The sequence below is a fragment of the Aplysia californica genome, unplaced genomic scaffold, assembly GCF_000002075.1.
Source record: "Aplysia californica isolate F4 #8 unplaced genomic scaffold, AplCal3.0 scaffold00639, whole genome shotgun sequence".
NCBI classification, from domain to species: Eukaryota; Metazoa; Mollusca; class Gastropoda; order Aplysiida; family Aplysiidae; genus Aplysia; species Aplysia californica.
This window is the reverse complement of record NW_004797909.1, coordinates 139050-152075: the sequence shown is the minus strand read 5'-3', so window position 1 is coordinate 152075 and position 13026 is coordinate 139050. Positions and strand designations below refer to the sequence as shown.

Below are 13026 nucleotides of genomic sequence, written 5' to 3'. Positions count from 1 at the left end.
GAAAAGAAAACCCACCTGTTAAATAGTGAGATTCCCCTTACACGTTACATGTACTTGATTCCAAACGCAATGATCACGTTTCCCCTTAAGAGCATAACGAGGAAGTCAAGATCTGAATGGCGGGCCGGGGCAATTTTATAATAATACTTTCTCAATTGCTACCGCTCATGTAAATATTTATCATGCATACTGCTTTAGGATCGTCAGTCAAGACGCAAAAGTTCAGACTTGCACATACCCTCTGAATGAATACAAATTTGCTGTTTTTGAAGTTGTTTTTTTCCACTCAGAATAGTTGAAAGTTCAGAAGAAAAAAACCCATAGGGGGCTACTAAACTGTGCTTCATTGTCTGAGCTCCTGATTCCATCTGTAGAAATAGAACAATGGGTTATAATCCAACATAGAAAATAGTAGGAAGGAAAAGAACAATCCTGACCCTTGTCGAGTTCGATGCCCAAGCTTTGACGTTTTGGTAATTTGTGTTTTCCAAATGCACATCTGCGCTGTGGGTGTTGTTGCTCCATTAGGACACACAAAAAGCGTAGGCCCCTTACAATAGAACCCGCGTAGAGTCAGGATCGAAGCGAAAATGAGTTTGACACGGAACCACAGGCACCTCAGCAAAGGTGAGAATTGTCACACAGAGCGTTTTACGTGGCTAAATTGTTCAATACAAACGGCAATTGTAGAGGCGAGACAGCGACACACCCCAAACTTCCGTTAGAATAGATGGTGATTAATCCAGCCTCATCGATTACGTGTGGCCTTACCCGAAGGTGAAAAAAGTCCACGTCACGCAATATTGTGGTGAGTTTGGAGTAACATGACCACGAGTTATGAGTGATCAGTGTACATTGCAGAAAGTTTCGTCCAATTTTAATCTTCGTTTGTAGACGAAGCGGCCAGGTTTTTTTCCTCTGTGGAGTGCAAAAGCGACCATTTTGGCACGTTTTGATAAAAATCTTCAATGTTTTACTCTCTTGGTCACAATTTGATACAGTTGATGAAAACAACCAATCAGAAGACCACAATGCCTTGTCGGATCAGGTCTTTAGTTTGATGGTATCAGGAGGGTAGGTCCTATAAATACTTCTTTGCTTTCCCTCCGTTGTTTCTGTCGGTCCGTCTTACTTACTCCCAGCACTAAACGACCATTATTGTGTGGATACTTCTCTTCAATCAAACAAACAAAGTCTTTAGTTTGCGCTCGGAATGCGATTAGCCTTTATTGATGAAGCAGACGTCAATTTGATCATGTTTGCACTAACCAGCGCCCTTCCTAACTTCCTATCAAACGATATCAAAATTAAATAATGGATCTGACCAAGATAAAATAAGGATGCGGTCACACTAATGCAATCACAGTCTCCAATTGACGGAGAAGCAAAGCTAAAGCGCAAGCAAGCTGTGACCCACCCGGACGACTTTGGTAGCAAGAACATTATTTGCTATTTCAGGCACGTGCATGTGGCCTCGGATCTTATTCTGGCCTTCCGTATAGTGTCCAGAAGATGAATATTCTAAAATTAAAGAAAAACACTATAAGAAAGGGTAACATTAAGGGTCCTGATTAAGATGATTTATAAATATTGCCTTTTAGAAAAGTGTGTGTTGGGGGGGGGGGTTGAAGACCACAAATTCGACCGTGTCTGACTATTTTCAACATTTAAGGCTCAATTTTAGACGTTTTATAACATTATCATCACCAATATTATTATTGTCATTGCAATAACGCAGTGTTAAATCGAGATTTTAAAAAGTCTCAGTTTAATGTAAAGAAATCGAATAAAATATTCATTGTGGTTAAATGGCACAATGTTTCAGCACGTCCTATGATTCCTTGGGGAGTCTATGGTGTGGTAGTAAGGCGCTTCACCGTCGCACGCAGTAGATCCGAGTTCGATTACCGATTGGGGAGAAATGTTATGGAGTATCTTGGTTTTTCTGCAGGGATGTTGTATTGTCCTCTTAGCCTATGTTGGCCCTGGCATGCAAGGTCGAAGCCGGCCTCATGTTCTAAATTGTGTCAATGGACGCGTTAAGAGGGGGGGGGGGGGCGCTACAGCTGAAGGCTATCTCGCTTATTTGTGGATCAAATGTTACCAAAGTTCACAAATAAAACAAGCATAGTACGGAGTCTTAATTAAAATCCGCAATCAAATTTGAGAAAAAAGTTTCATTTCCATGGATATGGCGGCCATATTGGATTTCATTGACACGTCTTACGTAATTAGTACCACACTTATTTTTCATGGAAATAAATTGGGGGGGGGGGGGGGGGTTGCATGCGTCTTGGCAAACCATAGATCTACAAATTTTTCTGATTAATTTTTCCTTAGTCTACGCGTCCACCAAAATAAGATTATTTCCAGGCCAGGCTAATGTACGAAGTTTTTGCATGGTGCAGAAGCGACTCAAAAAGATCCACGTCCACCGACGTCAGACCAGCTAAACTTATTTTTAGCCCAGTATGTTATGATTACGAGGACAACAGACAGCACTGGCGATTTATTTACCACTTTAAAAAACTAAAAAGCAACAAATTATAATTTGTAAAGTTACCTGGCGGTCCGATGAGACGGGTCTGTTAGGGGGCCCCCGTCCAAGATAAGTGTTGCCTCGTCCTGATCCTGGGGATCACGAGATGGTTACTGTCGTCGCCTTCCGTCCTCAGCCAGATCTGATGACGATTACGAACCTTCAAGCCGTTGTCCGTTTTCAAGAGGTATGATCTGTCTCTCGATCTGTCTACAACCGTAGCCTTGGGCATCCCTTGGGGTTTTAACCCAAACTGGCTGTCCTTTTGACAAGTCTGACATGGGCTTGGCGCAATGTCTTCGATCGTAATCCTGTTTCTGCCTCTGCCTGAAAGCTGCGTCAATCTTCCTGATCACCTGCCTTTCTCCCCCCTTTGGGACCAATTTTTCTGGGAAAATGGGCACTCTTGTCCTGATTTTCCTACCCATTAGAAGTTCTGCTGGGCTCTGTCCTTGCTGTAAAGGAGTGGAGCGGTAGTTCATGAGAGCCAAGTAAGGATCATCAGACTTAGTAACATTTTGATAGTTTTGACGGCTCTTTCAGCTTTTCCATTACTCTGAGGATGTAGAGGGCTGCTTCTCAGGTGCGTTAAACCATAGTACTGTGAGAACTTTTGAAACTCGTGTGCAACGAACTGGAATCCATTGTCTGAGACGACGATTTCAGGAACTCTATATCTAGCAAAAATTGACATTTGAAGCAGTAGGCTCTCTTAGATAGGCTATCTCAATCCACCTCGAGTAATAGTCTACTATTAGGAGATATGTGTGACCTTTCCACACAAAAAGATCCATACCCACCCTTTGCCAAGGGTAGTCTGGAGTGACTGTCGGCTTCAATGGTTCTGGGCTGACCTTTCTTTCTTTTTCACAGTCTGGACAGTTTGTAACCAACGTTTCGATTTGCTGTGACAGTCCAGGCCACCATACACTGCTTCGAGCCAGCGCTCTGCACTTGACTATCCCCTGGTGTCCTTCGTGAAGACGTTTCAAAATATCCTGTCTTAATATTGTGGGAATAACAATTCGGCACTGCTATAGTAGCAAACCTCGTTCCACAGTCAGCTCGTCTCCCGACGTCCAATATGGCTTCATAACTGGATCGACTTTGGTTGTCGCTGGCCATAAGGACTGACAGTATTCTTTTAATTTCTTACAGATTTCGTCTGCATCTTGCTGCTCTCTAATTTCTTGCATTTCCTTGTCACTTGCTGGGAATCCTTCCAGGACAGATCTGACGTGTAGCTCACACTCTTCTTCCATTTGATGATCTTCTTTACTTGGCACTCCCACCGGAGCTCTTGACAATGGATCGGACGTTACCAAATTCTTTCCTGGTACATGGACGATATTGTAGGAAAACCTCATCATTCTCATCCTAAATCTCTGAATGTTAGGGGTCAATTCATCCAGATGCTTTGTTTTCATCAGTTGAAGAAGTGGTTTGTGATCTGTTTCAATCAGGAATTTTGGCAATCCCTCCAAAAAGTCTGCAAATCTCTCGCAGCACCAAGTAACTGCTAAGGCTTCCCTTTCAACGTGTGCATATCTTCGCTCTGTATCTGTAAAGGACCTTGACACATAATAGACTGGTTTCCGATGAGTGCCTTCTTTTTGCATCAGTACACCACCCATGCCATAGGATGATGCATCAGCTGATATCTTTGTTGACTTTTGAGGACTGTAGTGAATGAGTAAAGGTGCTGTACTCATCTGTTTCTTTAATGACTGGAATGCTTGTTCCTGCGGATCATCAGAGGTCCATATTGTTTCTTTTCTTAGTAAATCTCTCAACGGCTTTGTCCTTTCTGCCAGACCGGGTGCAAACTTTCCTATGTGATCCAACATGCCTAGGAAACTTCGGACATCGGCTATCTTTTCTGGTCTCAGGAACTTTGTGATGGCTTCTACCTTTTCTGGGTCTATATGTGTGCCTTCTTTGGATATAATGTGTCCGAGGAATTTGATGGATTTGACGCAAAAAACACACTTTTCGTTTAGGGTGACTCCTGCTTGCTTCATTCTTTGAAGTACCATATGAAGTCTGCTGTCGTGTTCTTCCTTATCCTTTCCTCCGATCAAGACATCGTCAATGTCGTCCACCACTCCAGGAATGCCCGACAAGATTTGGGTCATTCCCTTTGAAAGACCCCCGGTCCTGAGCTGATTCCGAAAGGTAATCTCTTGAAGCAGTACCTCCCGTATGGCGTTATAAAAGTTGTTAACTTTTGTGACTCTTTCTCTAGTGGTATTTGAAAAAATCCACTATTGCAGTCTAGCTTTCTGAAATATTCACACCCCGAGAGTTGAGCTAGCAGCTGATCTGTTGTAGGTAGGGGAAAATTTTCTCTTTGCACACGTTCATTCAACTTGGTGAAGTCTACACATAACCTGCTTTTTCCGTTTGGCTTGGGAATGGCAACAATGGGGGCACACCAGTCTGTTGGCTCAGAGACTGGCTCAATAACTTCTTGCTCCATCTTCACAAGCTCTTCTTTTCACCTTTTCTTTCCGTGGCAGGGGTAGTCGACGAGGAACCGCAACAGAAAACGGTTTTGCTTCTTGATCCAGTGTGATCTTGCAGGGCTTGTTTATCTTTCCTAACCCCGTAAATAACTCTGGATATTCCGAAGGTATACCTTGTTTCTTCACCTCGTTCACTCTCTCCAAGAGTTTCTAAGCTTCTATAGCTGGTCTACCTAACAAAGACTCATTCAGGTTTGTGACGACATACAAATCCTGTTCTGAAGATGTATTCCTAGTAGCCAATGTATCCCTGACTACTCCTTTTACCAGTAGTTCCTGGTGTCCTGCTCCAAATAACTTCTTCTCTGTTTTCTTCATTAGAGGTGAGTTTTTCTTGAAATATCTGTCCGGTATCACCGTGGGTTAAAGCTGGGGCGACCATCCCCGACCCACCGCGTCCACAGGTGGCGGATAGTGGAACGGCCTACATTATGTAGGGTAGCTGCGAATAACCAATAAGCAGTCGCGGACCAACTGGCGACAGTCTTGGAGAGCGAGGTGGGACAGGGTGGTGGCAACCCTGTCTCTATAAAATACCTTATGTGCTCAGTAAAGAGACTGTCAGGCGAGAGGGAGGCGCCGAAACCTGCCACCTGCCCCCACTGCCTTGTGGGTTAGTCCTTTTGGACAAAGGCTAGCGGAGTAAACCGTACAAAAATCCAGCAGAAGGCAAGGGGAAACCACTGCTGTATTCTTTCCCTAGAACATTATGGATCATATCACTTCAATAAATAAAGATAAAGACGTAAAGGGGAGTTCTGAAAGAACTGCCTCGTCCGGTAGGGTCAGTCATGCACAGCAGGTGACACCAGATCGTCATCAAGATACTGCTCACAAAAGGAAAAATCAAACAAGAAACATAGCAACCTGGAATGTGAGAACATTGCTAGAGAAAGGAAAACTGGACAACATCAAGAAAGAAATGAAGAGAATGAATGTTAACATCATGGGTTTATGTGAAGTACGATGGACAGGAGCTGGCAGAATAGTGTCCGACAGATATAACATCATTTACTCAGGAGGCGACAAACATGAAAGAGGAGTAGCGGTCATCATGGACATACCAACATCGAAGACACTAAAGGGGTACCTGACAATATCAGACAGAGTTATGCTGGTGAGACTGAAAGGATCACCATTCGATACAACCATCATCCAAGCATATGCGCCAACCTCAGAAAGCACAGAAGATGAAATAGAGAAATTTTATGATGAAATAAACCAAGCAAAGACACATTGTAAATCACAAGACATTGTCATAGTCATGGGTGCTTTTAATGCAAAAGTGGGAGCAATAAGACATGAAGACATAGTGGGTCCATATGGACTGGGAAACAGAAATGAAAGAGGAGAAAAACTGTTAGAATGGGCCATCCTGAATGACATGATTATTGGAAACACTTGGTATGAACAACCACCAAGAAGATTATGGACCTGGAAGAGTCCTGGAGACAGCGCTCGCAACCAGATCGACTATATCATGATCAAGAAAAGATACAAAAACGGGATGCTCAATGTCAAAACGCGGCCAGGTGCAGACTGTTACAGTGACCATGTACCCGTAGTGGGAAAATTTAGAATCAGATTGAAAAAAACACACATGAGCAAGAAAAAGAATATGAAACTAAACATGGCCATACTACAATCAAACAAAGAAATGCAAGATAAATTCAGAATAACTGTACAAAACAAATTCGCTCCCTTAGAAGAAATACAAGACATAGAAAAACAATGGGAACTGCTTAAAACATCTATAAATGAGGCTGCAAAAGAAGTCATACCAGAAAAGACAACAAAAGCAAAGAAGAAATGGATGACTGAAGAAATTCTTAATCTTATGGAGGAACGAAGAATAAACAAAAACAATTTGGAAAAATATATGAATCTTCATAAAGAAATCAGACACAAATGTAATATAGCAAAAGAGACCTGGTTAAAAGAAGAATGTGAAGAAATGGAAAATCATTCCAATGCGAACTCAAAAGATCTACACAGAAAAATTAAAGAGGTGTGCCATACAAGAACACGTGGATCAACAGGATGCCTCAAATCAAAGGATGGGAATATCATAATGGACAGAGACAAGATACTAGAACGTTGGACAGAATATATCGGTGACCTGTACAATGACAAAAGAGATGAACAAAGAAGAGTGGAAAATAACAACGAGGGACCACCAATCATGAAAGAAGAAGTTGTCAAGGCACTACGAAAGATGAAGAATGGGAAAGCGGCAGGACCGGACAACATCACCACAGAGATGATTAAAGCTTTAGAAGACTTTGGAATCACCACACTGACAAAACTTCTTAACAACATATATGCCACTGGACATATTCCATCAGACTTGTCAAAATCTATCTTCATAGCTTTACCAAAGAAACCCAATGCAAACGAATGTGAAACAAATCGAACCATCAGCCTCATGAGCCACATAACAAAAATATTACTCAGAATAATTATGATGAGAATAAGAAATAAAATTCTCCCAGAAATAGCCCAAGAACAATGTGGATTTATTGAAGGAAAAGGCACTGTAAATGCCATATATGTCATCAGAACAACAATAGAACGTGCCCTAGAAGTTCAGAAAGATCTTCATTTATGTTTTATAGACTACACCAAGGCATTCGACAAAATCAGGCACGACAAGATCATCGAAATGCTGGAAGTTCTTAATATCGACGGGAAGGACTTACGGATTATCAAAAACATGTACTGGGATCAAACAGCTGCAATGAGAATAGAAAACGACATCAGCGAATACATACAGATTAAAAGAGGAGTCAGACAAGGATGTGTACTTTCTCCAGACTTGTTCTCCCTGTATAGTGAAAATATCATGAGACACATAGAAGAAATGCCTGGTATCTCGATAGGGGGACATAATATAAACAATCTAAGATATGCAGATGACACAGTCCTAATAGCAGAAGATGAAAAACACCTGCAGAATCTATTAAATGTCATCGTACAAGAGAATGACAACATGGGCTTAAACCTAAACATCAAGAAAACCGAAACGATGGTGATAAGCAGAAATACTCCAATCCCAACATGCAATATCAAAATCAATGATACCACCCTCAAGCAAGTACAACATTTTAGATATTTGGGGACCATTATATCATCCGATGGTAGATGTCACACCGAAATTAAAAGCCGCATTTGCCAAGCAAAAGCAACCTTCCACAAGATGAAACAGATACTAACAAACATCAATCTGTCACTGGAAATGAGGAAAAGAGTAATGAAAAGCTACATCGAGCCAATCCTATTATACGGGTGCGAAGCATGGACAATCAATAAACAGCTGGAAAAAACAATTGTTGCGGCAGAGTTGTGGTTCATGAGACGCATGCTACGTATCCCATGGACAGCTAGAAAAACAAATGAAGAAGTCCTGGTTGAAGCAAATTATAGAAAACAACTTATCACGAATATAAGAAAACGACAGGCAATTTTTTTCGGACACACAATGCGGAAAGAAGCATTGGAGAACATTGTAACAACAGGAAAGTTTGATGGAAAGAGAGGTAGAGGCAGACAGAGGGAAAAGATACTGGACAAGATGACAACATGGCTGGGAGCAGCAAGAACAACAGACACCATTGCTGCTTCGAAAGACAGATGGAAGTGAAGGTCCATGATCGCCCACGCCAGTCGGCAAGGCACCGGATGATGATGATCACCGTGACGTCTGCACCAGTATCCACTCTATACTTAACTGGCTTTCCTATTGTAGTTATTTCTGCGTGCCACAAGTCATCGTTGCTTTGCACGGCCCTGACACCATACTCGTTTTCCAGCTGTAGTGTTCCCAGGAAAATTTCTTCAACTTGTTTTACCGACTTCTTGTCTTTGTTTCTACAAGCTGTGGAGAAGTGTCCTTTCTTTTTGCATGTGTAGCATGTTTGGCAGGACATTCTTGTTTATCGTGTGGACCCCTTCCACATCTGTGACATTTTTTTTACCTATGATTTCTTTTCTTTGGAATTTTTGCTTGGGGCCCTGGCCTTGACCTTGACTTTTGACCTTGCCTGTAAAACTTTCCTTTCTGTAACCTGTTTACTTCTGAAACTTCGTTTCCAGTACTTTGGCTCATTGTATGCGACTGTGTCCTAGATGACTCATATGCTCGTCCTATCTAGACACCTTGTTAGGGTGAGATTTTTGTCTTCCAAAAACTTTTCTCTTAAGCTTTCTTCTCTCACTCCTATCACCACCTGATCTCTTATTAAGCGGTCTTGCAACCGTGTGTCTCCGAAGTTGCAGGACTTGGCTAGCTGACGAAGTTGTGCAATGTAGGCCTCTATTGTTTCGTCTTGTTTTTGTTTCCTCATGTGAAACTTGTAAGACTCGTAGGCTTCATGTGTCTTTCCAATGCAAAAGTCGTCAAAAGCTTGTGTGACGCTTTGGAGATTTTCTTATCTGCCTCGTCCTCGAAGTGGAAACCTTCGAAATTGTCGACAGCATCTTCCCCAATCGTCGCTAGAAACACTGCACATTGGAAATCTTCTTCTCCCTTGTTTAATCTGGTGGCGATAGCATAATTTTCGAAGTTTCACTTAAACTTTTTCCGCCCTTGTGCTAGGTTTGTGCCATCTGTTACGTTTAATTTTGATAGAAGGGGTACGTTGGCTGTGTATTGCTTCTGCTGGTTTTCCCTGTTATGTTGTGCCATTTCTGTTCACTTGTTGTGGAACTAGAAATCCAGAATAGATCTACTCAAATAAAAGACTCTAAGTCTAGAAATCTAGAATCTCCAGACCCAAACAAACAAACAAGTCTCAGTTCCAACTTCTGACACCATGTAAAGTTACCTGGCGGTCCGATGAGTCGGGTCTGTCAGGGGGCCCCCGTCCAAGATAAGTGTTGCCTCGTCGTGGTCCTGAGTCCGACTGAATATCTCAGTGAGTCTCTCAGAAAAGTTGGGACGATGAGGAGAAGAAAAAAAAAAGAAAAAGCTGGGACTGGGATTCGAACCCACGCTCACAAAATTTTAATGTTTGTCTTCTAACGCAGACGCGCTGTTCACTTGGTCATCAGAACTTTCATCAGCGAAGAATAAATTAAGCTTCATATTTACAGCGCTGTTTCAGGAAAGGCAAAGCGACAATAATTATATATCGAGATGTAGATCTAGAATCTAGGCCTAGATCTAGTGGACCGGCAGATAAGGTCTGGAGAAAACTAAAAATTGGCGGAAAATTGGAAGCACTAAACATTAGAGAACGTAGATCTAGAACTAGATCTAGACACGTCCATAGCTATAGGTCTAACCCAAGACGGAATAACTTGGCCTATTTTTAGCTCTCCCAAGAACGAAATAAATCTTGATCTAGATCTAGGTGAAGTGCTTTAATTTCATTTTTTCGCTGTTTTTCAGCACGAATCTGCTATTGTACAACATATTATAATGAGATACAACTTTATTGATCATGTAAAGTACAATGAAGAAGCAAAAATGTACTTAAAGATGCAAATTTTCTTCCAAAATGAGTCGAATCGAGGCTTTCTTAGTCCCCTGTACGTCTGGCGAAAAAGTGTGCATGCAGGAAAATCGCGTAGTCAGGCAAAGGCTGTCAGTGACTGACAAAAGCAAGCTCATTTGCATGTGAGCTCGGCCTGCAAGTGACGAAAAAGAGCAGTGGACGCGGGGCCTAAGCGTACTAGAAAATTTTTACTGAATTTTTTCCTGAGGTAGTTTTCACGTTTGCAAAAAATCTGTGAAAATCCACACTCCAAACACCAACGAAATAGGCTACTATTCTTTGTATTCTATCGACAATTCACCACACAAAGTTTACGTTTTACATCTTTTCTTCATTCAGTGAATATTAAGAAAAACCACGTTTCGAGAAATCGGTCGCTAAGAAAAATAAACGATTGACGTTATGAGAAAATGGTGGTGACAAACATGCCCGGTATGGGAAGAAATACGGCTTCAAGGGGTTCTTATGCGATGAAATAGTTGTAGCAGAGGTTGGAAAAGCTATAAATGCCTACAACTTGAAATCCATAGTTTTGAGCCGAATATAGGGACTTTCAGCTGCACTACTACAGTTTTGCCCTTGCGGTAGACATTGAGGAAGTGGAAATAGATTGCCCAAGTATTAGTTCATATTCTGACTTCCTTGATTTGCTTCAATGGAGAGTCATTGTCAATGCGTTTAGATTCAAGGAATACAGTCTTTCGAGTGCCATTTTACAGGCGTGATAGGGACATATTCATTGGAGGGGATTTTACATTTTCGTCCAGGTAGCGTTCCCAACGACCTACTATTTGACGGTTTTCTACCAAGGGATCATACATGTAGCGTTGTAGCGTACACACCTGACCTCTGAGGTTTTTCTGCAGGTGATTGGAGGGTGCCACTAGTAGATTACTTCTTTACTTTCCCTCTGTTGTGTTTGTCTGTCAATCTTACTTGTCCCAGCACTGAATGGGCATTATTGTGTCGATATGCTTCTCTTTACTGAAACAAGCAAACACATTTCTTTTTAAAATTAAAAACGAATTTTTCGTTGCTCATCCGAAAAGCTTAGGTGTTCGGGTGTGGAAGAGGAGGGAGATTTTCGTTGTTATTTTATTTAACTGAGAAAGAGAGAAGATAAAACGAAAAAGCAGATAAGGGGGGGGGGGGGGGGGTAGAGAGAGGAGTAGGGGGAGAAAAAGGGGAAAAGTAGCAACAAAAGAAGTAATTCAGTAGATTATAATAGTACTGAAGAACACGGATTTCTATTGGTCAAACGTACGACAAGGTCGTATTGGGCTGGCTAGTGCACACTATCAAATCTTAATGACCTCTGCTTATCTTCATCAAAATGAGAGTCCACTGAGGCCTAACGTATTCCGCTGATGTCTGACTTACTTGCCTCATGGTTGTTTGTTGCCATCAAGCCAGTGCAGATTAGTTAAAGTATATATCCTGCACTGCATCAAGCTTACTATGGAATCATGGCTTAGAAAATCCAACATGCTCAATTAATAGGGAAGATTCAGTTCGCAAAACAATCCAGCACGATATAAACTGAATTAACGGTGAGTATAATCAGTCTGAATTTACTAATGTACATCTACATACTTATAGTTACACCAGAGATGGCGTCAATGGTAAATGAGTGCAGCTTGGTTACACTAAAAGAATTGTGGAAGGGGAAGTCAAGCAGAAGATGGGGAGCAATGGAAGGAGAGTGACAGAGCAATAGGTAAAAAAGGGGAGGGGGCGTTAAAGATGGGAAAGGGGTACAGGAGGAACAAGGAGTAGTAAAGTTTAGACCCTTCATCTTAAAAATATTGCTGCTCTTCGGTATTAAGAAGCAGTGCTCATGAGAATAATGTTTTGGGCAGACAGACATTGCAACGTCAGGATAAATAAACGTCCTATCAGTAATATTGATTGTCAAACTGTCAGTCATACCAAAAGTATGGGCAGGAAAAGTTAATGACACTCCAAGTACGTTGAATAACAATTAATCTTTAACACGTTGGCCACGCCGTTATTGTAACAAGTTAATGCAAAAGTGATGTTTGTCCCAGATGTCACATGCGCACAATCAGATATTTGTAAAGCAGAGGCGATATCCGATTTTGCTGTAGGTGGCAAGTCCCATCAACAGAGATAATGGCACTCAATCCACAGTTCCTATAAATATCGTGGTCGCTCTTGGAGAAATTCATCATCCAGTCTTCCGCTCAGAGAGGCCCATCTAGGAGCAGAAGCAATACTCTACAACGGTTCAAGCGTCAGTTTTTTTCGTCTACTACTACTAGATCTACTACTGCAGTGAAAATGAAGATTTTGGTCGCCTTCTCCTGTCTTCTGGCTGCAGCGTGCGCCTACTATTCCGTAAGCTGTTGTGTTTAGTACTCGTGATGTAGCACCAGTCTCTACCGATGAGTTAGGATCTCTCTCTCTCTCTCTCTCTCTCTCTCTCTCTCTCTCTCTCTCTCTCTCT

At 41.8% G+C, this 13026-nt stretch overlaps 1 protein-coding gene across 1 annotated transcript in view; it reads left to right on the top strand.

Moving 5' to 3' along the window:
- Positions 1–12739: 12739 nt before the first annotated feature.
- Positions 12740–13026, top strand: part of LOC101864092 — a gene marked incomplete in the record, with an annotated part of 10612 nt that continues 10325 nt past the window's right edge. Inside the window, 1 exon segment of the mRNA XM_005107874.3 lies at positions 12740–12917. Coding sequence (XP_005107931.2) covers positions 12861–12917 — 57 coding nt within the window.